Source organism: Arvicola amphibius, chromosome 7, assembly GCF_903992535.2.
Source record: "Arvicola amphibius chromosome 7, mArvAmp1.2, whole genome shotgun sequence".
NCBI classification, from domain to species: domain Eukaryota; kingdom Metazoa; phylum Chordata; class Mammalia; order Rodentia; family Cricetidae; genus Arvicola; species Arvicola amphibius.
This window is the reverse complement of record NC_052053.1, coordinates 138513905-138538468: the sequence shown is the minus strand read 5'-3', so window position 1 is coordinate 138538468 and position 24564 is coordinate 138513905. Positions and strand designations below refer to the sequence as shown.

General features: G+C 42.3%; 1 protein-coding gene across 1 annotated transcript in view; it reads left to right on the top strand.

Annotated features, from left to right (window-relative positions):
- Positions 1–279: 279 nt before the first annotated feature.
- The window catches only part of Lamb1 (laminin subunit beta 1), a 68354-nt gene continuing 44069 nt past the window's right edge, over positions 280–24564 (top strand). Inside the window, exons 1-12 of the mRNA XM_038336703.1 lie at positions 280–595; positions 1666–1841; positions 3979–4114; positions 7071–7144; positions 12698–12886; positions 12972–13035; positions 16877–17079; positions 19829–19949; positions 21258–21446; positions 21738–21917; positions 22041–22153; positions 24012–24091. Coding sequence (XP_038192631.1) covers positions 415–595; positions 1666–1841; positions 3979–4114; positions 7071–7144; positions 12698–12886; positions 12972–13035; positions 16877–17079; positions 19829–19949; positions 21258–21446; positions 21738–21917; positions 22041–22153; positions 24012–24091 — 1706 coding nt within the window. The 5' untranslated portion in view covers positions 280–414. The remainder of the gene's footprint in view (positions 596–1665; positions 1842–3978; positions 4115–7070; positions 7145–12697; positions 12887–12971; positions 13036–16876; positions 17080–19828; positions 19950–21257; positions 21447–21737; positions 21918–22040; positions 22154–24011; positions 24092–24564) is intronic.

The following is a 24564-nucleotide window of genomic DNA, read 5'->3' as shown; positions in this document are numbered from 1 at the left end:
CGAACGCGCACCGCTGGGGTAGCGCGCCCAGGAGAGGACCCGCCAGCCCACTCTGGGAACTGGAAGCACCAAAGCCCTACTGCGACCGCAGACGCTGCCTTAAAACAAAAGAGGCGCCTAGGGAGGTGGGACCCAGACCTCAGCCCCCCCCCCCCCCCCCCCCCCCCCCCCCGCCTACTTGCTGCCTCCCGCCCCTCCGCCCCCCCCAACCCACCCCCGCTCTCTGTGTGCGCATGAGCAGAGGCGCCTCCCTCGGTTCCTCCCAAGACGAAACTTTGTAATTCCCTTCTTTGGGCCGGTGGGCTGCCAGGAGCCGCTAGAGCACTCGCCCCGCTGGTTGAGGAGAACAAAAGTAGCTGAACGACTTGACCCCTTCCTGGGCCCAGCACCCCGCTTCCGTGGGAGCTGCAGAAAATGGACGAGCCCCTCTCCTCTCTCTCAACATTTGCCTTTCTCCCCCTCTACCTCTCCAGAAAGGAAGACACGAAAAAAAGGCAGGCAGCTTCCCTACCGCGTCCTCCCTCCCCGGCTGTGTCCCCTCGGCTGCAGGGACTGGACATGGGGCTGCTCCAGGTGTTCGCCTTCGGTGTTCTAGGTAACTCAGGAGAAGGGCTTGTGGGGGCGGGGAGGGCCGGTGTGCTCGGGCATTAGGGAAGAAACCTCCAAACCGGTTTGCTCCTGCTTTGAAGGGGATCGGGGGAGAGGGACTGGTTGGAAATGACGCCCCTGGGATCAATCGCCACCGCCGCTCTCGCCGGGGTGGTGGTCGAGGACGCGCACGCGGAGGTCCGCGGACCCGCATCTCCGGGTTCTGCTCACAGAGACCGCGGTTCTGCGGACTTCCGAGGCAATCACTTCGGGGCTTTGCACCCTCTACCAGTTCGTGCTGTTTCCCCACCGCCGAAGGCTGGCTCCCTGGCTTGGCTGAGGATCCTCGAGAAACCCATTACGCACAAAAGTGTCAGAACCCAGAACAGGCTTCGTCTTGGAAACAGTTTGGGGGCCATGTGGCTTCAATTAACTATCGCTGTTGGTCTCGGGGTGGCACCATGAAGAGCTGGGCCGGGTTCCTTGCTGGAATGGCGAAACGTTGAAGCCACTACCGAACTAGAGAGACACCAACCGCCTCTAAGCTCAGGGAATCGGCTTCTACGGCAAACGCTGTGCCTCAGCCGGGCGCGATCGCCGGTGACCCTGCCGCGTGCATGAGTACTTGTTCTTGTGTCCCCACGCCCACAGATCTCCCACACTGGCACCGAGGATGCGGGCACTGCCATGTGCACTGGAGTTCTCACAAGCGGGGTTGCAACGCTTGACGGGGTCAGCCTCACGGCGCCCTGGCCCAAGCACGTCGAAGTGGCCGGTTCACAACGTCCACCTTTAGCGTAGGGGCTGCTTGGCTGGGGCAGATCAGAGTAGACAAAAGAGTCGGGTGGATTTCCTAGGTGATGCACTCAGCTGACTGCTGGTCAAACCTAATGACGTGTCTGGTTTTCTTTTCTCGTCCTTCTCTACTTGTCCCGACTTTCCTGGTCTCTCCTGCGCTCATTTCTCTTCTGTGTTTTTCTATGTATTCTCCTTTCTTTTGAACCCCCCTCCCGCCCCTCCTGCTGTTTTTCTTTTGCTCTGGCTTGTCCCTTGCTTTCTTCCTCCTCCCTATTATAGCCCTGTGGGGTACCCGAGTGTGTGCTCAGGAACCAGAGTTCAGTTACGGCTGTGCAGAAGGCAGCTGCTACCCTGCCACTGGCGACCTTCTCATCGGCCGAGCTCAAAAGCTCACAGTGACCTCGACATGCGGACTGCACAAACCAGAGCCCTACTGTATTGTCAGCCACCTGCAGGTAAGGCGGGTCTGGCTGTGGACTGAATCTCCTCCTCCTGGCCGACCAAAGAGGCATGCCCAGGAGATTTCACATCCTGCTGTCAATTCAGATAGGAATTCAGCCAGCAGAGGGGCCTTGGGCTTAGGCTGATAGCTCACCCAGTCTTCCCAGTCTCAGTTTGCAAAGTCGAATCCGCCAAACATTTCCTGCCACCACCACCATCAATCAGTAGGGGAAGCCCGGGCTGCAGAGAAACTTAGCCTCAGTGCCCTGTAGGGTCCTGCGTGTTTGATGTTGTTGCTGCTGCTGTTTGTTCAGTCCCTTTTGAAAAAGTGTGTGTTGAAGATGGGTCAATCATCATCTTTGTGTAGTGATCATTGGTGCTGGGTTTTCCATCTTTCACTTGAGTATAAGGATGTTCCAAACTGAAGCCTTGTGAGGTGATTCAGTCAGGATCAGACACACTTCCTTACTGAAAAATGCCCTGGTTGTCATGGCATCATGATGGTGAAAGACCAATATGAAATTTCTGGGTGGGACATGCTTCTAAATGTTGGCTCAGGTTTAAATTTCAGAAGTCATACTTATGTAAGAGCTAATATAAAAGAAAGAACATCATAAAATATCTTGAAACAGAATCTTTTTGATTATTCTTTCCCCAACCCCTGGGAAAAATAAAAACAGAGACTGGAAATGGAATGGGACTTCTGACAATAGTGGAGTGCCTATGGTTCATCAGGACAGTGACCTGGGATTGCCTAGCACATTTAGTGAAGTGGAGTCACAATGTGGCAAAGTGGATTCACTCATTCGCTTCTAGGTTTATACAGAGCTGTCTAGACTGCTTCCTCCTGATTAGAAGAGAAGCTATAATTAAACTTTTTTTTTAAGTTCTGGTAATTGTTCTTCAGTACTAGTTTCCTTGACTACAAGTTAATGAAGGCAATTAATGTTAGCTTTTCTAATAATAGCATTTCAATTTCACCTAAGCTGTCTTGCTAACATTTACTTCAGAGGTCAGAGCGCTTTGTCAATGGATCACCACATTCTGAAATCAGTTTTGACCATAGTGAAAACTGCACTTAAAAGCAAGTAGAGCCAGACTCCCTGGTTTGTATGATTAGCCGTGACACTGTAGAGTGCTTGTCCCAGATCTCGAGGTCTTCTCTCTTTCTGAAATGACTGGGTATAAGATGAAAGCAGGGAACTGTAGTTCCTGATCCCTTTTCCCTGATCGTTCTAGAGTTCCTAACCCCCACCCATCCCCATCTTCAAATCATTTTTGACAAGAAGTTAATTAAATAAATACAATTGTAAAGATATAGTCTGTCTTGACTTTATATTACCCTTGACCAAATTCTGTTATATATATATTTTAACCTGTAGATACTTCAGCCTTAACATAATTTTTAGATGTAAAAATAATCTGTATTCCAGAAAACAAAGGCACTGAGCCGAGCTCCATACGGGGAAGGAATCTTTAAACTGTTCTGTTTATGGTTCACCACAATGTATGGTGAAGAGTAGAGATGTGGTGCCAGGGTAGCTATGTTTATGTTGATTCCAGCACAGACCTTCTTCCTCAGGACCTCTCCCTTTACTCTGAACAGCTTTGTGTTAGCCTGCTCACCACCAACCTCAGATGAAGTAGAAACTAAGAATCTGGTTGTCTGGATCCCAGGGACTCAATACTTTTGCCTCATATATGGTCTGTGCTTCGTGTATGTTTTGGAAAATCAGGCCAACTGAATTTATTTTTTGTTCTTTCCCTGCCCCCCCCCCCCAATTTTCAGTTTGCATCATGTCAGCAAAAACTCTCTAATACCTCTTCTTACTACTGAGTAAGCTATTTACTGAGATTAAGATTTAAGCCTAGAAATTTAAGTTTGATTAAATTGGTAGCTTATGGAAACAATGCCCCCTATTTTACTCCTGATCTTAAGTTTGCAAGAAAGGAGGAGATAATTTTCCAGAGCATTTCAGACAATTCAATAAGTTTAAAAGTGAAAAATATGACATACATTTGCATAATTTTTCCACATTCACCTTTTTTGAAGGTGGTTGGTCATTTGGGTTTTTTTTTTTTTTTTTTTTGTATTGTGGACTTAATGATTTTTTTTTGTTTCATAGACTCATGAAAATGTTGTGTTTTTAGGAGGACAAGAAATGCTTCATATGTGATTCCCAAGATCCTTATCATGAGACCCTCAATCCTGACAGCCATCTCATTGAAAATGTGGTCACCACATTTGCTCCAAACCGCCTTAAGATTTGGTGGCAATCTGAAAATGGTACGTGATTGGTGTGAGAACAAGTTCCGTGGAGTGTGACTGACTGTTAACTGGGAAGCAAGTTCCCATGAGTATTTGTGACAGATTGTAGTCTTGGCCCTGTGATTAGAGCCACTAGCAGAATACTGTTTGGAGCATTCAACTTGCTTGGTCAAATCTGACCCTCCTTCCTGAAGTTTGTGTCTTGTCAGAAGCAGTGTTTGATGTTAGACCAAAGGAGTGTTCATAGGCCTCACCCTGAGGGGGCTTCTGGGGAGTGGGTGTGTGCTAAGGGGTTTTGGGAGAGAGCAAAGGAAGACTTTATACTTTATATTTTATACTCAGGCTTTATACAGAACACAGCAGTTTTTGTTACCAGCCCCCAAGAAAAGGCAAATGCATGACCCCTCCCCCACCTTCTAGCTACAGAAGATTCATGAAACAAATGATCATCCCATAAAATAAGCAATGTGATATGATTGGTCAATGTGCCTCTTTGCTAGCAGTGATGGGAATTCAGCCTTTTTTTTTCTTTTTTGGTCATTTGGCTTAATCAATCAATCTGTTAATGTTGTTATAAAACCAAATTTAGGGAATACAGGAAGAGTTGCTATATTGGCTAGTTAACCATGTAACACTAAATCTTAGATGTGTGTGTTGAACAACCTTGGCTCCTACTTCAGTCTTCAAGTTACTGGGATTACAGGTGTGTGCTACTGTGCACGCTTGAGTTCATTTTTTTTTTTTTTAATTATGGAAGAAGCCCTTGCAGAAGTGAATCTAAGCTTGGTTGTAAACAACGTGGAAACTACTAGTCTTCGCTACAGATCCTATCTCAGGAGTTCTAAGGGGCCTGCAGGCAGGCGCCTGTCATTCATCTCATTATGAGGAATTCTTTTATGGCTGTCAGTAATTGGCTATAAATTGTGTGTTTTCTAGAAGGACTTGTTTTCTAGGGAAGGTTGCATGTTCATTGATCAGTCTTGAGAATCCTATTGGTTACACACTTGCTTGAGAGAGATGAACCCTCAGAAAGCATATAGATTACTCTTTAGAATGGGTTGTTTTTACAAGGAAATATACTGGTTGGTAGTCCAGTGTGAAAAAAGATTCTACCAATGAGTCCCAGAGGACTGCATCAACAGCATAAACCTTCTTATGAGCAGGGTCTGGAAGCTCTTCCTGTCTATCCACATTCTGCAGTGACCCTGCAGTGAAGTGAAAACTGGGAGATAAGGATGGCCCCATTTTAGTTAAGAAATGATAAAATAGTTTTAAATGTAATTAGAGGTTTTTCTTTATGATGTCAGGAGTTCATTCGTTTCAATAGCTTCGAGGGGAACAAAAGATCCCAGATGCCAGATGCCAGAAAGATTTTGCAAACAGTGAGGCCTGAGTTCTGTCACAGAGGGTAGATAAGATTAGACAGATGGGGCTTGGCGCCCAGAAATCACTGATTGTCCCTGTACCTTGTCATCTCTGTTGTCTGATAGTTCACAATTGAAGACTCTCTGTGATTGTGACTTTATCTCCTTTTCTGTGTTCTCAGGTGCTGAGTGGTCAGAGTGAGATTGAACCCAAGTGCTCAGGTTCAGGGACTGGCGGGGATGATTGGAACTTTTCTCACTCTTCACAGGGATCTGTTCTCGAATCTAGTAAATTAGATACACCGTAAAATAGTTACGTTCTCCGCAGATTTTTTTCTTCCCATATTAAGAGAAAGAAGAACAAACCATCCTGCTTTATCAGGCTGTGACTCTAAATGGAATGTGCTTTAGGGACACACATTGCTGAGATAGTCCCTTTGTTACAGGAAGGGTGCTAGTCTTGCTTTGTGCTTTACATTTTCTCAAAAGCCTAGAAAAGCAGAAATGTATAGTTGCTTAGCTAATGCTTCACTCAGAAAGAAATGCTTAGAGTAGTTTTGTATGATAGTTCTTTTTAGTAAATTAGATAAGGCTCATGGCTATGATTATGGTGTTTTTCTTTAACATTCCAACTAACTCACATCCGTTCCAGTGACCACTTTTCCCCCTCGGTCGACTTGGCCGTTTTCCAGCAGGCGTGTTTATTTCAAAAGGTCCTACTGACTTCCTGAAAATATACCAGCTGTAACATGATTCATTCTGACACATTCCCATCTTCCTGCGTTCAAGACTTATTTGCTTGGGAAGATGAATCCTAAAGGCATCTTCTTACAGGGACAACTGAACAGTCTTCTTAACCCTGGGGGCATCTTAGAGGTCCTTAGGGCCTTGGGGGAGGTGCTTTTTATCCCTGGAATTCCAGTGACTTTGTGTGTGTGTGTGTGTGTGTGTGTGTGTGTTCAAGTGGGTCTCTCACCCTCAGGGCACCATGCACTGTGCAAAGGCTTGTTTGTTCAGGCTTTCCCCCTGAAAGGGAAGAAGTTTTCATTTGTTTGGGGACAGGTTTATTTATCTGGCTTGTTCTCTGCCTCCTTGGTAAGGAAAATGTTCTTCAGATTTCTAAGTGTAACCAAAAATTGCTCCTATCAAGGATATGTTTCCATGAGTTGACATGTACTAACACACATGATACTCACCTGCTTTCTTTCCCATCATTTAGGGAAAAAAAAAGGAATATTTGTGTTCCTACTGTACTTCTACAAACCGATCCCCTACTGTGCACTAGACATGTGCCTCCCTCCCCCCATTTGGTTTAGAAGATTGGGGCAGTGGTTATGGCTTCCTAAGCAAACAGCACTGAGAGATCTTCTGCCAAATGTCTTGCGGCAGTGAATAAATCCAGTAAGCTGAACTCTGGTATAATATATGGAAAACTAAAGAATCATTCTGGCTTATGTTTCACCTCTAAAATAAATACAAAGGGCCCCCATTAATAGCTTCAACTCCAGCTTTAAGACACAAGAGGGATTTGTATGAGGAGCTTACAGGCCATTTAGGAAGAAAGTCAGCTCTTCACAGACCATCTCCTTTATTGTTTTAAAAATCTGTAGGTGTGGAGAACGTAACTATCCAACTGGATCTAGAAGCAGAATTCCATTTCACTCATCTCATAATGACTTTTAAGGTAAGGAATCCCTCCCTTTCTCAAGAGCACTGCGATTTCTACATTCAGAAAAAAAACAATGTTTATTATTCGTTGGCATAACTGGGAACTTAAATATTACTGTTGTCATGTATTGGGGTAATTGAGGGGCTTCAAACAGGGACATGGATAGCTGCCCTTCCCACGTTCTATTTTCATGTCAATAACTTCTCTAACCCAAGGTAATTCATCTATAAACTTTTAATTAGAGATCTCTTTATTTCTCCCATAGAGAAAAATAGTGTTTGACTCTCTCCCAGATCTCATTTGCATAGTATATCTCTGATCCTTCACGTTTATATTTTAAATGCTGAATTTGGTAACTCAAAAGAAAGTGTGTTATCTTAGGCTCCAAGATTTCGCAGAAGTGTGGGAAGTTTCTCAGTCCCTAAAAAAAATGCATACCTTCGTAAATGCAGATTTTTTTCTCTCCATTTTTCTTTTCAAGATGTAAAATGACTCTAGGACTAGGGAGTGTCTCTGTACAAAGTGCCTTTGTTTCTTAAGCAGCTGCCTGGAAATGACAGACTTCACTTGGCTTAAAGTACACGTCAGTACACACAAAACTCATAATTTACTTACTCTCTCCAGATTAAAATCACTTTTGAATAGTTTTCAGTTAGAGTTGGGGCCTTATTGGCATCTTCTCAGGTTAAGAAAAGGGGCTGGGGATCAATTTACCTCATTGGCAAGGAGGCATAGAAGTTTTGTTTCTGTCTGATCCTCAAGCCTGAGAAGCTAAGGAGTAAGGGCAGGCATGGGAATCAGAATGTGAGTAGGAGGGTGTCAAACTCCATGGTTCCCAGTCTGTGCACCTCACTCCCTTGTTGTCCCCCAAATTAGCCACTGTGACAACTACTGAGGCAGGAATGTTAATAGTGACATCTAATACTGAAAGTGGCTGCATAAGGGCAATCACTAACTTATCAGGGACCCCTTGCCATAATTTTTTTGCTTTCACTAACCACACTCAACCTTAGTGGTTAAATTCAAGCTCAGCCCCACATGAGGATGTCATCTTCATGTTATGAGACTCTTTAAAATATTCGTGATCTTCTTTATTGATGTCTGTGGCCCTATCTTACTTTGGAGAAAGCATCTGCCTCACATACACAGATGGCTCTGAGTTCTTTTACATTCAGAGTCCTTTGAATGCATAGTCTGTGGTTGCATTCAAAGGGGCCAGAGATGAAATTCTGTTCTATACCTAAAGGCTAGGTATAGTGCTAAAGGTTAGGCTGAGGAGCCAGTGCCAAATGAACCATGAATGGTACATGGTACCAACTTCAGCACACTGGAGGAGGATCATCCTTCAGGTTCCAAGCTGCTGTGAGAAAGCAGAACCTCCGGGGAAGGGCAGATCTGGCAGTTTGTGTTCTGCCCTTTCCTGGCACATGTGGCCAGAGCGGTAACTTCCTCACTGTAAAATGGGAAGGAAAATGCCTGTATCAAAAGGTTGTCTGGCATGCCCCTGTACTCTGGGTACATGGGAAAGCTTTCTTGACACCTTTTGTAAATGGTGATATTAATGTTAGCTTGTGTTGTGAGAAAACTTTTCCTGGGCAGACAAAATGTGCTCTTCTACTCAGCCCAGATAGGGAACCCATGACAGACCAAAGTTCAGGTACCACCTAAATTCAACTTAGTGAACCAGTGAATTTTATTGGAGTCACTTGCAGGAATATGTGTTGAGGGTTACTTTGGAGCAGAAATGACTCAAGGACAGCTGCATCACCAAGGACTGCAGCATGGATGGCAGCTCACAAAGCTGGGAACCTGCAGCAGGCTGCACAGTTTGCAGGCAACTCAACAGGTTGGCGAGTGTCCTTTCCAGGTGTCTCAATTGGTCTAAACCTTTTCTAGGAAGCTCAGCTGATTTCTGCTTGTCTCATAGCTGGTCTTGTCTGAGAGTTTCTTTGCAGCTTGACTTCTTCCCTCCAAGAGGGACTCTTAGCTTTTATTGGGGCCTAGAGACCCTGGTCAGTTTCAGGGACATCCTGAAGCTATTTTGAGTTGTTTATCTTCCTGCTAATTGAGCTTCCTGCAGGATGGAATGTTTTTATCTTGGAGGAAACTATTATACAACAACCTGGCATAAGGAAAAAACTTCAAGGATGAGAAGGATTTCAGAGGAAAAGATAGAGAAAAACTGTTCCTTGTGGATGAGTCTAAGAGCAGTGTACCTTTGGTATGATCATTGGGCAGACTTACTCAGTAGTACTTGCACTTACATGCTTCAAGTTCAGGGTGACGAGGGAAGAAAGAATGAAGAAACAGGTCTAAGAAGGAGCTTGACTCTTTGCTGAGGAATGTAAACTGTATAGGAAGTAAGGAACCACTGACCCAGAGGTCAGAATAAAAGCTCATCAAAGAAATCAGGCATAGTGACACAAGCCCAGCACTCTAACAGTTGGGTCTCTTTGGGTTCTAGGCCAGTCTGAGCTATATAGAAAGTTCCAGGCTAGCCTAGGCTACATAGTCAGACCTTGTCTTTTAAAATAGTTTTGGATTATAGAGCATTTTAAATTCCAGAAGCTCACCTTTTCTTAGACACTTTTTTGAAATTTACTTGCTTCTACACTCTGACACCCTTGCTGCTTTGGGAACAACTGTAGAGAGGAGGATCCTCTGCTTCCTGAGACTTCACTTGGATGCTTGAGAATCAAAGGTTGACCTTGAAGTTGAGAAAGATTGGAGGCAGGACAGGGGAAGGAAAGGGCTGTGTCCAAAATAGCCTAGAAGTACAAGTCCTTAGGAAGATGCGAGTCCCTAAAAGCACTGTAAATGGAAAAGAAGAGGAAGCAGGACAGAGATGAAAAACTTATGTTTATTCTCCGACAGGCTAGCTCGGGATGGATGGTTGCTAGATTAATTGGGTTTTCTTAGACTAGAAAAACTCATTCGTGTGTTGTATACCCAGTGTTTTTGTTATAGACAGATGTTTCCAGGCCTTTCTGTTTATTATGTGTTCAGCAGCCCCTGTGTAGCAATAAGGGGCCTGAGAAGCTTGATGACTAAGCAGAGTGGGGGGAAGGTTTCCATCCTTTAGGTGAAGTGAGCTGTTCCGGTTCCCGCAGCTTCACAACTCCACAGGAAACTGATGACTCGTCAATGTCACTTGGGATTTAAGAGTTTTCAGAAGTGAGAGAGAAGGAAGCATAGTTGGGACTGGCTTCTGTGTGTTACTTCCCTGCTGCCTTTTGATACTGAGACATCAGACCAGGTGTGCCCCTTCCAAGCCTGCTCACGTCGTCCCAGCCTGAGCTCATGGGATTGGCTGTGCCTGCGCCATACCAGGTTCAAATAATCAAAGGTGCTTCTTATTCCCTTTTCAAAAAATCTTAGTCTACAATTCTCTTTGATAAAGCATTGTTTTCTTCTATGCCTGGATACATAGAAAAGTAACTTTATCTGTCAATCAGATTAGATTATTAAGGACGGTAGAAGCTAGGTTAGTGAATTTTTAATTTCTAAGATCAACACTCTGCAAAGGATGTGGTCAAATGATGATCCTATTTTACTTCTTTTACTTTACTTCTTTTCCCAAGTGATGATTTTAATTCAGAAATTCATCCTTATTTAAGTTCTGTTTCCTAGGTTGACTAAATTTTCCTTTGATTTTTTCCCCCCATGGTAATCTGACTTCCCCTTTGTAAAATGCACACAGCATGCTCATGGGTGGGAGGCATCTGCCTGTACACACAGCATGCTCATGGGTGGGAGGCATCTGCCTGTACACACAGCATGCTCATGGGTGTGAGGCATCTGCCTATGCACATAGCATGTTCGTGGGTGTGAGGCATCTACCTGTGCACATAGAATGCTCATGGGTGTGAGGCATCTACCTGTGCACACAGCATGCTCATGGGTGGGAGGCATCTGCCTGTGCACACATCATGTTTGTGGGTATGAAATATCTACCTGTGCACACAGTGTGTTCATGGGTGTGAGGCATCTACCTGTGTACATAGCATGCTCATGGGTGGGAGGCATCTGCCTGTGTCTGTTTTAGAGTTCTGTCTGCTTTCTCTCCTATTTCCACTTGAACTTTTTCCTCACACCCTCCTGAAATCTTCAACCTGTTCTGAGTATTTGTTTTTTTTTTTTTTTCCTATTCCTCTGGCACCTGCTTTTCACCCGTGAGCACACAGTGCTCCTATGCTCGGCCTCTTAGGCACTTTAATAGAGTACTGACCTCTTTTCCCTTACCATTCATTCGCTTTGCTGGAGAGATTCAAGTATTAAGTGAGTGCAGTAACTTCCAAATTCTGTTTGCACAACTGAGCACCATGCCTGTGTATCTGGTCCCAAAGGAGCGTTCGTATCATTTTCAACACAGCCACCCATGCTTGGGGCCTTGTGTTTCCTTCCTGTGTTCTTTTTCACTACAGTATAATTGGCCAAATGTAATTCCATAATTATACTGTCACTAGTTATACAGAAGAGTTGACTTAATATCTCTCTGTCCATGTTATAACTGTTGGAGTTAACAGCCGTCACCTTTCTTTGGTTTCTCTGCTTCTTGTCTTCTTCCATGTTTAATGACAATGCTATCAGAGTTGTTTTTCTTAGTATGATCTTATGATCTCTTCATTTATTGAAGAGATCCAGCCCTTGAGATCCCAATTTGACATTATCTTCTCTGTGAAATGGTCTCTAATTTTTCTATTCTTTAAAAATGTTTCCTTTTGTGGTAAAGTATGCATAACAGATTTCCCCATTTTTATGTGTATAACTCAATGATGTTAGACATATTCAAGATATCATACAATCTATTGTCAATTTCCCGGACTTTGTCGTCACCCCAGATAGGGCCTCTAACTAGTCACTGAGCACTAATCCCTCATTGTCCTACTCCTCTTTCCCGTGACCCCGTTTCTGCCTCCATTTATTATGCTAGGTATTTCACATAAATGGAATCATAATATTTAAGATTTTGCATAGCTTATTTCACTCAGCACAGTGCCGTCAAGGTCCATCTGTGTTACAGCAAGTATGGCGTTCCCCTTCTATTGTGTTATCACATTTTGTTCTTCCTTTACCAGTTTATAGGCACTTGGGATGTTGCCACTCTGGCTATTGTGAATAATTCTGCTTCTTTTCTTGACTATACTGTGGTGTTTGACATATTGTACTATGATATTTTATGGTCATATGTATTCCTTATTAGACTATGCAGCATATGGGTGACATTCATTACATCTATTGAATGATTAAATGAAGAACTGAAAGAGCAAGCATTCAAATTCAGTTCTGTCATGGGAACAGTGGCTAAATATACCAAAATATGTTAGCTACAAAGGCCTGTTTATAATCAGCTTCCAAAGAGAAGCAGCTTGTTGATCTACTAGGGTGGGAAAAGTGTTTCCTTGCAAGAACAGCCTCCACAGAATAGCGTGTAGTGTTCAAAAGTGAGCTAAGTCTGATATACCAACCACATGAAGTTGGGGCTTTTGGCACACAATGCATGACATTTTTGAAAAGAACAGATCAGGAATCAAAAGCACCAAATGAGACTTTTCTCCTGCTTTTCAGACATTCCGTCCAGCTGCTATGCTGATAGAGCGGTCTTCTGACTTTGGGAAGACTTGGGGTGTGTACAGATACTTTGCCTATGACTGTGAGAGCTCATTCCCAGGCATTTCGACTGGCCCCATGAAGAAAGTGGATGACATCATCTGTGACTCTCGATATTCTGATATTGAGCCCTCAACAGAGGGAGAGGTTTGTATGTCTCTTTGTTTTAATTCTGCTTGCTAGTCTACTTTTTGATCATTGCAAAAATACTAACCCTCTTATCTATTTTTAGGTGATATTTCGTGCTTTAGACCCTGCTTTTAAGATAGAAGATCCTTATAGCCCAAGGATACAGAGTAAGCTTGTTTTCAAATAAATGCTTAGGTGGGAAACAGTCGTCATGGAACAAGTATCTTCCTACCCAGTGCCCTGCTACCAATATCCTGATGCCCAGTCCTAAATTCACCTACATTTTCTTCCTTTTTTATAGTCTTCAGAAGCTCTACAAATTAACAGTAATCAGTCTTCACTGATAGGGAACACATTTTGATTATGTCAGCAGAATACTGACCATGCCACCTTATACTTTTTGTTGTTCAGTATATTAGAGTACAAATTGAGTTGCTATAGTAAACACCCCCCAAATACAGTTGCTCAAATAAAACAGGTGTTTCTTTTGTAAGTATGAAACTAGCGGGAGTGATTTTACATTTTAATTTTATGCATATGGGTGTTTTACCTGCATGTATGTGCACCATGTTCATTTCTGGTGCTCTAGGAGGCCAAAAGAGGATGTCAGATCCCCTGGAAGTAGAGTTACAGACAATTGTGAGCCAACCATACTTGGTGGAAATCAAACCCAAGTCCTCTGAAAGAGTAGCAAGTGTTTTTATCCACTGAGCCATCTCTCTAGCACTGGAGGGATTCTCTAAGAAATACAGCTTAGTTGCCACAATTAGTTTTACTATATAAAATGCAAGATGATACCCAGTTAAATTTAAGTGACTGATAAATAACAAGTTCTTTTTCAAGATCACATGTAACATTTGTAGTTGGTACAAATGTGTCCCATCCAATATTAATGGTTAACATAATTGGCATCACTTGTTATTGGGGACCTACTTAAACTATAATTGTGTTTTTATTATCCATTCGAATTTAACTGAGTATATTTTTTTATTTATTATTTGCTAAATCTGGTAATCATAGCTGTAAGACTATCTCTCTCCCAAGAATTATCCACACCAGCAGAATTAGAACACTATCACTGTTTCCTCATTCTAGAAGTCAAGTACAAAGATAAGACATGGATGTTGTGCATATCACATTTGTTCATTGCTATAATTAGTCTTATAGCTAGAGCACAAAAGATACTGGGAAATACCTCTGCCTATGTGGCCTGTGCTCTGCTAAAACTCTTGGCAAGGGCTCTTATCCATAAGCAATAGGAAGCAAAAACACTGAGACATATCAGAAATGCCAGTCGTGTCCAGTATATGTAGTAAAGTGAGGACTGCATAGCCTTTGGATAGATGAATGACCCAAGTGCAGAGTTGGAAAACGTGCATAAGGTGAAGGGGCAGTGCAATGGCAGGTGGATCTTGAGTTCATATGATACAATTCTTAGTTCAGAGCTCTCGCCACTGTTTAACAGTTGTTTATATTACAGGACTGCATATTGATGTTCAGTAATTAAACTCATCAGCTTCCATGTAGTGATGAGCTGTGGGCAGGCCTGCTTTTTGTCCCGCCCCACTCCTGGCCGCCTGGCTAGCTTATGCCCCAAAATAACAATACACAAACTGTATTCATTTAAACACTGCTTGGCCCATTAGCTTCAGCCTCTTACTGGCTAACTCTCACATTTTGATTAACCCATATTTAGTAATGTGTGTAGTAGCACGAGGGGTGGCTTACCAGGAAGATTCTAGCCTACGTCCATCTTGGGTTGGAGCTTCATTGCATCTGACTCACTTCCCTTCTTCCCAGCATTCTGTTCTGTCTACTCCACCCACCTATGCTCTAACCTATGAGGCCAAGCAGTTTTCTTTATTAATTAACCAATGAAATCAACAGATTGATAGAAGACCCTCCTCCATCACTTCCATACCATTCTGTCATATTGTAGCAACATGATCTGGTAACATACTTAAAACTTTACCTTTCCCATCTTTGAGTGGAAATAGAAATACCAACTTGAGGGTTGTTTAAGAGAAAATGAGTTGTATATAAGTGACCAGTCCAGAGCCAGACAGGAAGAAAATTTTCAGATGATTGAAGCTGAGGGTGGTAGTGATGTTAACTTTATTGCCAGCAACAACAGTTTGTCTTGCATAGAGCTCATCCCTGTCAGAGTAAAAGAGGGAGATACCCTCCTCCCTTATTCTGCCTTGCTATGAGGTCACAATCAGTCAAGTAACTGTTCTTGTTGGTCTTTGCGCCTGTGCACAGCCCTATTTATAGCCAAGGTTTCATGGATCTTCCAAGCTTGCAACATGCAAGAACAGAGTAGAAGATATCCAGGGGATGTTGACAGAAAAGTCTGCTTTCCAACTTAACTTAATTTGACATGTGTCCCAGACTGTCTTGGGTCTGTAGTTTACTCATTCATTCTATTGTAAAACAAGTATTTAATGACATGCCCATGCAATCTCTGAGCAAGTCATGAGGCTATTGTTATAGGTCTCAACATCTGGTCATGACAAACAGCTCTGGAGTCCCTAGAAATACTTATTTTCTGCTTTGCAGGTTAAGTGTATGGGACTTGAATGTATTAAATTTATGATTCAGTTCTCTTGCCTACACTTGTTGTCCAGTGGCATCTGAACCTATTTCTAGGAAGTGCCTCTGTTAACTGTTTGTGCTTTGATTTACTTAGTATACAAGGGAACAGAATTTCTTTCTATCATTGAGACCTTGAAGACTCCCTTCCAAGTGATGTTCCTCTTAGAAATGCAGGCAGCTCGAGGCTATGTTGTTCCTCCATATGGCAGGAGAGAGTGGGGGGCTGTTTGCTCTTCTGAAGGCTTCTAAGAAGTTCAAGGGTTTCTAAATAGTCCAGCTGCCCTTCATGTTTGTTTTCCGGCCTCTTGTCAATAGTGCTCACTGTGTGCATGAGCATTTTGCAGATGTTGCCATTCAGCGCAAGATTGTGAGTTCTCTGTTTTATATTTAATTTTTACAAAGAGCCTAAGTTTAATGCATGGACTTTTTCTTTCCAGCCTCAGCTATTTCTGTCTTCATTGTAAACTATGCATGTGTTATAACTATTTAAAATTGCATTTGGTCTCCTTGGCCACTCAGGAAAACCACCTGAGTAACAGGTTGACTGGCCCTTGGTCTATCTAGTCATATAGAATGTCACTGACAGCCCAGCTTCTGGAATAAGCTTAGGCTTATAGACCCAGGAAGAAAGAGGAAAGATAAAAGAAGTTGATTTATAAGAAACTTTTGTATAGGAAAAACAATTTGCCTGACCACCTAGAACTAAACCCCTTTGTCCTCATGTCACAATACTGAATTAAAAAAATATATAAAAATGTTTTTCAAAAAAATGTAGACTACAATGTTGCTTAAAACTTGATTGAAAGAGGTTGTGAATTTGTGAGGGAGTTGAGGGGACTAGGGAGGAGTTGAAGAAAGGAAAGTGAGGGGTAATAGAAATACAGGACACATATATAAGTTTTAAAATACTACTTTAAGAAAAGCTTGGTTGAGACATTCTTCGCCTAGAAAGGGAGTTTTCTCTAGTCTTATTACTTGGATTTAAGAGGCAGGAAATTTCAGGTAGTGTTTTCTCATTCAAAAATAAATACATATCTGTTCCTAATGTAGTTAGAATTGGCACCCAGGATAAACCCATTTCTACCTGAAAGGAATTACTGACTTTGACAGCAGTGGCTGTGGGAACCAAGGGCACTGCAATATTTTTAGGTTAAGTGACAGTGGATTTGGAACTCCAAGACTGTAACTGACATGATATTCTTACTAATCGGAGGATTACCTTCCCGGCTTCGAGAGGCTATTGCACTGTATTAACTGTGGTAAGGTTTACGCCATCATCTAGTTCATTCCGGAGGAGTAAAGTTTACTTAGACTGCTGTCATTTGTCCAGTCTGTCACTAAAGAGAAATAATGTAGATTGCCACAGCATGCTTATCTGTCTGATGAGACCTTTCATCTTGGTGACCTTTGTAGATCTATTAAAAATCACCAACTTGAGAATAAAGTTTGTGAAACTTCACACTTTGGGAGATAACCTTTTGGACTCTAGAATGGAAATCAGAGAGAAATACTATTATGCTGTTTATGATATGGTGGTTCGTGGGAACTGCTTCTGCTATGGCCATGCCAGCGAATGTGCCCCCGTGGATGGAATTGATGAAGAGGTGGAAGGAATGGTAAGTGTCCTGTGGATGCTTGTTCAGGTGATCTGAATGGCAAGGCAAAACTTGTCTTTAAGCCTGTCACATTTTTTAGCAGTTTTAAATTCCCAAAATAGACTTCGATTTTTGTGTCACATTAGTGGTTGATTACTGATTTCCTCTCTTGGAGAGTTGCTTAGATTATGAGTATGTGAGCAAAAACTACTAGTTTCATAGACCCTTAATTGGCTTTTGAAATCTATTGCTTTAGGCTGTTGCTGAAGTATTTTAGTTACCAAGGATTAAAAAGTTGTGTAAATAACAATCCAGATTGTTTTTCCATTAAGAAGATTAAGAAACCACAAGCCTCCAGGCTTTATGCTGGTAAGAACAAGGTGGCCTCAGCTCAGAGAGACTGGCAATTGTAACCCAGGACCAGAGATACCTCTTAGAGATCAAATGATATTTTCTCTTTGTCCTCTCCATTAACTTTACTTTCTTTGCCAACTTTATATTGTGTTTGCAAACTGAATACTTGAAATTTTAGATTTCATTTCCTTGACAAATGGTTAATATGCTGGTTAGTTTTTGTCTAGTTGACACAGACTAGATTACCCTGGAAAGAATGAACAATTGAGAAATTGCCTCCATCAGACTGACCTGTGGACAAATATGGGGGGCATTTTCTTGCTCAGTGATTGATGTGGGAGGGCCTAGCTCACTATGGATGGTGCCAGCTTTGGGCAGATGGCCCAAAGAAAGCAAGCTGAATGAGCCATAGGGGATCAAGCAGCATTCTTCCATGGATTCTGCTTCAGTTACAGCCACCAGGTTCTTGAGTTCCTGTCCTGATGTCCTTCAGTGATAATAGACTGTGACTTGGAAGTATAAGCCAAATAAACCCCTTTTCACTCCCAAGACAGCAGCAAACTACAGCAGTTAGGCTGGAGTATTGTACTTTAATCCACTTAAGTGGTTTCCCGAAAAATTCTTCAAACCCTTAGGAGTTAATACCACACAAAGACTCTGCCGTCCTTGAGAGATCTATCCCAGGCACCTCCCATAGTCTCTGTCCCTCCCTTGACGACAGGCATATGTTGCTTATTTTCTTTCTGTCTCTTTAAAACTAGTTAGTCTTTGTACAAAGGGTGCAGAATCTGTGTACTCTGACCTTCTAAAACCTCTACCTTCCCTTTACTCCAGTTGTAAGTCTTCATGAGTAAACAAGTTAGCTTTTTAACAGCCTGAAGGCAGGGATATGCTTCTAATCAGTACATCTTTCTGAGAATTCAAGACAGACTTCTCTTTGCAGCACAGAAATCTTTGTTACTTTATGTCCAGTCATTCTCGTGGCCTCAGAATGTGCATATTCAGATGCTGAGCGTCTTGTGATGTGGACTGGCCCACTGCTTTTCAGTTCAGTGCAACCCCTGGGAATGAGAGGTTCTCTACCTAACTGCACTCTGTCAAAACAGAGAGGAGAGACCTGTCTGTCCTGTTCCCAAATTCCAGGCAATAGACATCAGGGTTACGGCAAAGGGCTTATATCTGTTTGGTAGAAAGAATCTATTTATCTTTTGCAGGCTACAAGGGTCTTAAGAATGCCTTGGTGTAAAATGACATTCTATAGTACATCCTGAATCTTTTAGAAAAATTAATTTGTGTCTTTCTGATAGTTTTATTTTCTTGCTTGAAAGAAAACATGGTAAATAATTGAAAATATTTTTTATTATGGTTAGGAAAATTAAGTGCTTTGTTTAAAGGGAGGAAATTTTCACCTGGCACAGTGTAAAATGCACAGTGGCCAGATCTGGTTCTTGGAGACCAGTGCATATGGCATTCTACACTCACTTTTATAGGTTTCTATTACAGTAGCTTTAAAGAAATTATTCTTAAATAACTAGTTTGAAAATATATTGCATTTTAAAATTTAGTGTGTGTGTGTGTGTGTCCTCACTCATGAGCCACTGAGTTCATATGGAGGTCAGGCACAACTTGAGTTGAGTCAGTTTCTCTATCTCTGTGGATACTGGGGATAAAATTTAGGTATTCAGGTTTGGTAGCAAAGGCCTTTACCCACCAAACCATCTCATAGACTCTAGGTTGGTTTTGTTACTGTTATTTTAATTCTTAAATAATTACTTAAAAATAATTTATTTTATATTATAATTACATCATTTTCTTCATCCCTTTCCTTCCTCTCAAACCATCCCGTGTGTGTGTGTGTGTGTGTGTGTATCCTTGCTCTCTTTTAATTTAATTTTAATTTATGGCTTCTTTTTTCATTAATTGTTGTTACATATATGAATGTGTGTATGTATGCAAACATACATACATATATATGTACATATCCCTGAATACCTAAGTACAACCTATTCAGTCTGTATGTTACTTATATGTGTGTTTTCAGGGATAATCATTTGGTATTGGATAACCAGTTGGTGTGTTCCTCCCTGAGGAAGGCCCTTTCTCCTGCTGTAAGCATTCCTCAGTTGCCTGCAGTCCCTTAAAAAAATTTCTTAAGTTGTAATTTTCTCGTCTGGATTCTTTGTGTAGATATTCAGTTGACTGTCTGTTGTACCATAGAAACTATTCCAGAAACAAGGATAATTGCTATTATCTTACGTAGATAGAAATTGCTTAGTTGGGGAAAGAAAATAAAAATAAGCCCTCAGTGGTAGAAGCTAGAGATGTGTGTGAAAGATTCTATCTTCTACTGACTGTGGAAAAAGTGTGGCCGACTGTATGTTTCTGACTTTGCATCTCCTGGTTTGCAACTTCCCAGGTTCATGGACACTGCATGTGCAGGCACAACACCAAAGGCTTGAACTGTGAGCTGTGCATGGATTTCTACCATGATTTGCCATGGAGACCTGCTGAAGGTCGAAACAGCAATGCCTGCAAAAGTAAGTGTCAGTGGGAAGGGCAGTTGGGATCCGCTTTCTGGGGAGCTACTTCCACAATGAATGTGTCTTTAGAGGGGAGGAAGATAGGGCCATTCTCCTGACTGTGAGTGTTCCAGAGCAATAATATGTATGCATTGAGTTAAATTAACAATAATTAGTATGCATCTGCTTTTAAAACAAGAGGATAATAGGACAAATGAAAGGCAAATATAGTATATTTCTGGTGTGGGTTTGAGGTGTCCCCCAAAGGATCATGTGTTGAATGCTTGGTCCCCAGCTGGTGGCACTGTTGAGAAGTAATTGGGTTCCCAGGCCATTAACTTGAGCAGTGGATTAGTCCCTTGATGCATTCCTTGCTGAACCTAGCTTTACTAGGTTAGATCCAGGAGAAAGAAGTAGGTCTTAGAAGTATGCCTCTGATGTTGTTTCTTGCTCCCAACCTTGTCTGGTTTGTTCTGCTTCCTGACTGTCTTGAAGGGAGCAGCTCTGCTATTCCATGCCTTTCTGCCTTATCACAGAGCCAGCAACACCAGAATCAACCAGCTGTAGAGTATAGCCTCCAAAACTATGAGCCAAAGTAAAGCCTTCCTCCTTTAAGTTGTTTTCACAGTGAGGAAAGAAGTCTGCCTTATTAATGGATTGCCCATGTGCTAGAATTGCAGGCTGTACCACATGCCTGCCACTGTCATCCCCCACACCTCTTGCCGTATTCTTCAAATACGAAACCCAAAAAGATTTCCTAGGAATGCATTGTCCAGCATGTCCTTCAGAATAGTAGAAAGTACTGCAATCAATTCTACCTAGGGTGGTGCCAAAGGTACCTTCGGTGGAACAGCACCCTTCTCCTGTGTTGATTTCACTGAGAAAATAGCCAAGTAAATCTACTAGGCTGATCTCAAACTCAGAGATCCTCCTGCCTCTGCCACCGCAGTGCTAGGATTGAAGGTGTGTGTCACCACGACCTGGCCTAGCAATCTTAAAGCTGCTACCCTGATTTGTGGTTTCCACCAGGATCAACAAGGGCTATATCCTTGTTCATGACCAGAGCCTTCTCACTGATTGCTGTTTTACTCAAACTTAGTCCCCACTTTGTTAAACTTCCTTCCTGTTACCTCCATCTTCCATTGGTAAACATATTTAAAAGTTATGTTCTTGCCAGACAGCGGTGGCACATGCTCTTAATCCCAGCACCTGGGAGGCAGAGGAAGGCAGATCTCTGTGAGTTTGAGTCCAGCTTTGTCTACAAGAGCTAGTTCCAGGACAGGCTCAAAAAAAAGTTTTGTTCTTGACATTGGTCTTGTCGTACAGAATGCAACTGCAACGAACATTCCAGCTCATGTCACTTTGACATGGCGGTTTTCGTGGCCACTGGGAACGTCAGCGGGGGAGTGTGTGATGACTGTCAGCACAACACCATGGGACGCAACTGTGAACAGTGCAAACCATTCTACTACCAGCACCCCGAGAGGGACATCCGAGACCCCAGTCTCTGTGAACGTACGTTAGGAAATGTCATTTATAGGGCCTGTTTTGTTTATTTGTTTGTTTTAATCATTTTTCATGCAGAATAGTTTGTTGTCAATATCCTCCTCTTGGAGCTCAGCTCTGAGCAGCGTAGCCAGCTTTGCTAATCAATTGCTGTCTAGGATGCGGGGAGAAGCATTTACTTGCTAGTCAAACCTTCTTAAGTTCTCTTTGGCTGAATTTGGAGGGTGGAAGAAAACATATGTGCTTACAAAAATCCTGGCCTAATTCCTGATGCCTTTAACTTGGAGTTGTTCTTCTCAGCATGTACCTGTGACCCAGCTGGTTCTGAAAATGGAGGAATCTGTGACAGTTACACTGATTTTTCTGTGGGTCTCATTGCTGGTCAGTGTCGGTGCAAATTGCATGTGGAAGGAGAGCGTTGTGATGTTTGTAAAGAAGGCTTCTATGATTTAAGCGCTGAAGACCCATTTGGTTGTAAATGTAAGTTTGTTTCGGGCATTCTCCAGGGATATAGTTCCATTTTACATTGAAATTGTAAAAGTAAACAATAGCTTTGGACTCACTTAGTTTGTGTTTCTTTGCTTCATTTTGTCTTTAATAAAGCATGTGCCTGCAATCCTCTGGGGACAATTCCTGGAGGAAATCCTTGTGATTCTGAGACTGGGTACTGCTACTGTAAGCGACTGGTGACAGGTCAGCACTGTGACCAATGTCTGGTAAGTAAACCTTAGTCCCCGGGGATAAGAAGTTAGTGGATATGGCAGAGTCTCAGTATATACTCAAGGCTGGCTTTGAACCCACAATCCTCTCAACCTTGCCACCCATTTCCTTGTATGGTATGTGTGTACCACCATACCTGGAAAATAAGGAATGTGTCTCCTTTTATGAATTTTACCATCATCCTTACAAGTTAATGCTAAGAGACCAATGAGAAAAGTCAAAATGAGGATTCAGAGTGAGTTTTTTGACAAAGCACAACAAATAACGCTTATGAAGACAAGTGAACAGTTTTTAAAAGTGGCAATGCTAATTGCTAGTGAGGACAAGATGAGCTAAGACTTGTTAGTTGCTAACAGAAATGCAGGTTGACTCATACTGTAAAAAGTGTTTCAGAGAAATGTCTCAGGAGCTAGTAAAAATGTACATATTCCTAACCTAGTAACCTTACTCCTGAGGCTCCCAATGAGATCCTCAGAGAATTGGACAAAGGTATATCCCTCACAAGATTCATTCTGTCCTTATTAATTATGGCAGAAGACTTGGAATCAACAGTGGGAAAGTAGTTACATGAACTTGGGGATTTCCATACAAAGTGACATCAGTTCCTGTGGAAAATGACACTAATGCAAGGAAATGTTTGTGTTGTTATACTAACAAACAAACCAGAATAAGACAGAGACTTCATGTAGGAAAAAATTTCATCAAGGCTGAAAAAATCAAGAGGAAGTACACCAATAGCAGTTCAGTGGAATAGTATTTTTTTGGGGAAGTGCGTGTTGGGCATTGAACCCTCTTCTTTGCATGTGTTGGGCTTTAACAATGAACCTCAGCTCTAGCCCTGAGTAGAAGATTATGAGGGAAGTTAACATAGATTATCTTATAGCTTCTGTAGCATTTTAATGCTGTTTTTATTTAGTTTTGCTTAGAGGATCCACCTGCCCCATACAAACATGTGTTTGCAACCCCTAAGTGTGTGTGCTTGTGTACAATCCTGAGATGCCTAATAAATGTCTTGAAGTCTGACTTAAATTAGTAAATCTGAGCAGATGAACCTCTGCTTGCTTTTGAGATACAGGGGATCTCTGTTGTAAGGAGGCCTCTTGTTCATTTCCTGGTTGCCCAGACTCCCGAAATAACCACACGAAAACTCTATTAATTAAATCACTGCTTGGTCTGTTAGCTCTAGCTCTTTATTGGCTAGCTCTTACATCTAGAATTAACCCATCTCCATTATTTTCTATTTTACCACGAGGTCCATGGCCTACCTGCAAGGTTTCAGGGTGTCTGTCTCTGGCAGCGGCTCCATGGCTTCTTCTTGACTCTGCCCTTCTTTCTCCCAGCATTCAGTTTAGTTTTCCCCACCTAGCTCTCTTCTACCCTGTCAGACCAAGCCAGTTTCTTTATTAACCAATGGTATTCAGAGGGAAATCCCACATCAGATCTCTGTATGAAGAGACCTGGCATTTGCCTTTCTTTATTAGAGAAGAAGCTCTCCTTGTTTTCTGCTGTGTCCATGAACACAAATTCTAAAGCCTTTCCTTGTGGGACTTGTGACAGACTGAACTGAAGGAAATGTAAAGACATGCCAAATACTGTTCTTACTGCCAGAGCCATTTGAATGAAGAAAACCGATCTCTGTACTGCTTGCTCAGAGCAGTACAGCACTTTCCCTCAAATGACTCAAAGATGAGTGTGTGTGTTTTTTTTTAACTAAGAATATTTCTACCCTCTGTCTGTTTTCATGGTTGAAAGAAATGCTTGGAATAACCCAAGCATGCTGAAGCTTGTTCTTTGCTGAGGCTCTTGTACAGTCAAAGGAACCCATCTTTACATGTTTGATCTTTTGTTCTGTAGCCACAACACTGGGGCTTAAGTAATGATTTGGATGGATGTCGACCTTGTGACTGTGACCTTGGAGGAGCATTAAACAATAGGTAAGTGGAATCTCATTTGTACTCTGACCCAGGTGCCAAGGAAACTCATGACTTCTGGAAATCTGAGGTTTTGTTGCCTCTTAAGAAAGTTTGTAAAGTATGTTCATCCTTGGTTTGAGTACCTGCTAATCATTTGTACTGTGGTCTCAGTGAATTCAAGGGTTGTTATCATGCCAGGAGTTATTGTGTTGGCCTAGAGGTGGCTTAGTGTTTGCAGAGGAGCCTAGTTTGATTCACCCGTGTCACTAAAAATGCATGGAATTCATGCTCCAGGCTCTAACACTCTATTTTGGCCGCCACAGGCACCTGAACTCATGTGTACACACACACACACACACACACACACACACACACAGAGAGAGAGAGAGAGAGAGAGAGAGAGAGAGAGAGAGAGAGAGAGGGAGAGGGAGAGGGAGAGAGAGAGAGACATAGTATACATGTACATAATTAAACACTTTTAAAAAGGATAATTT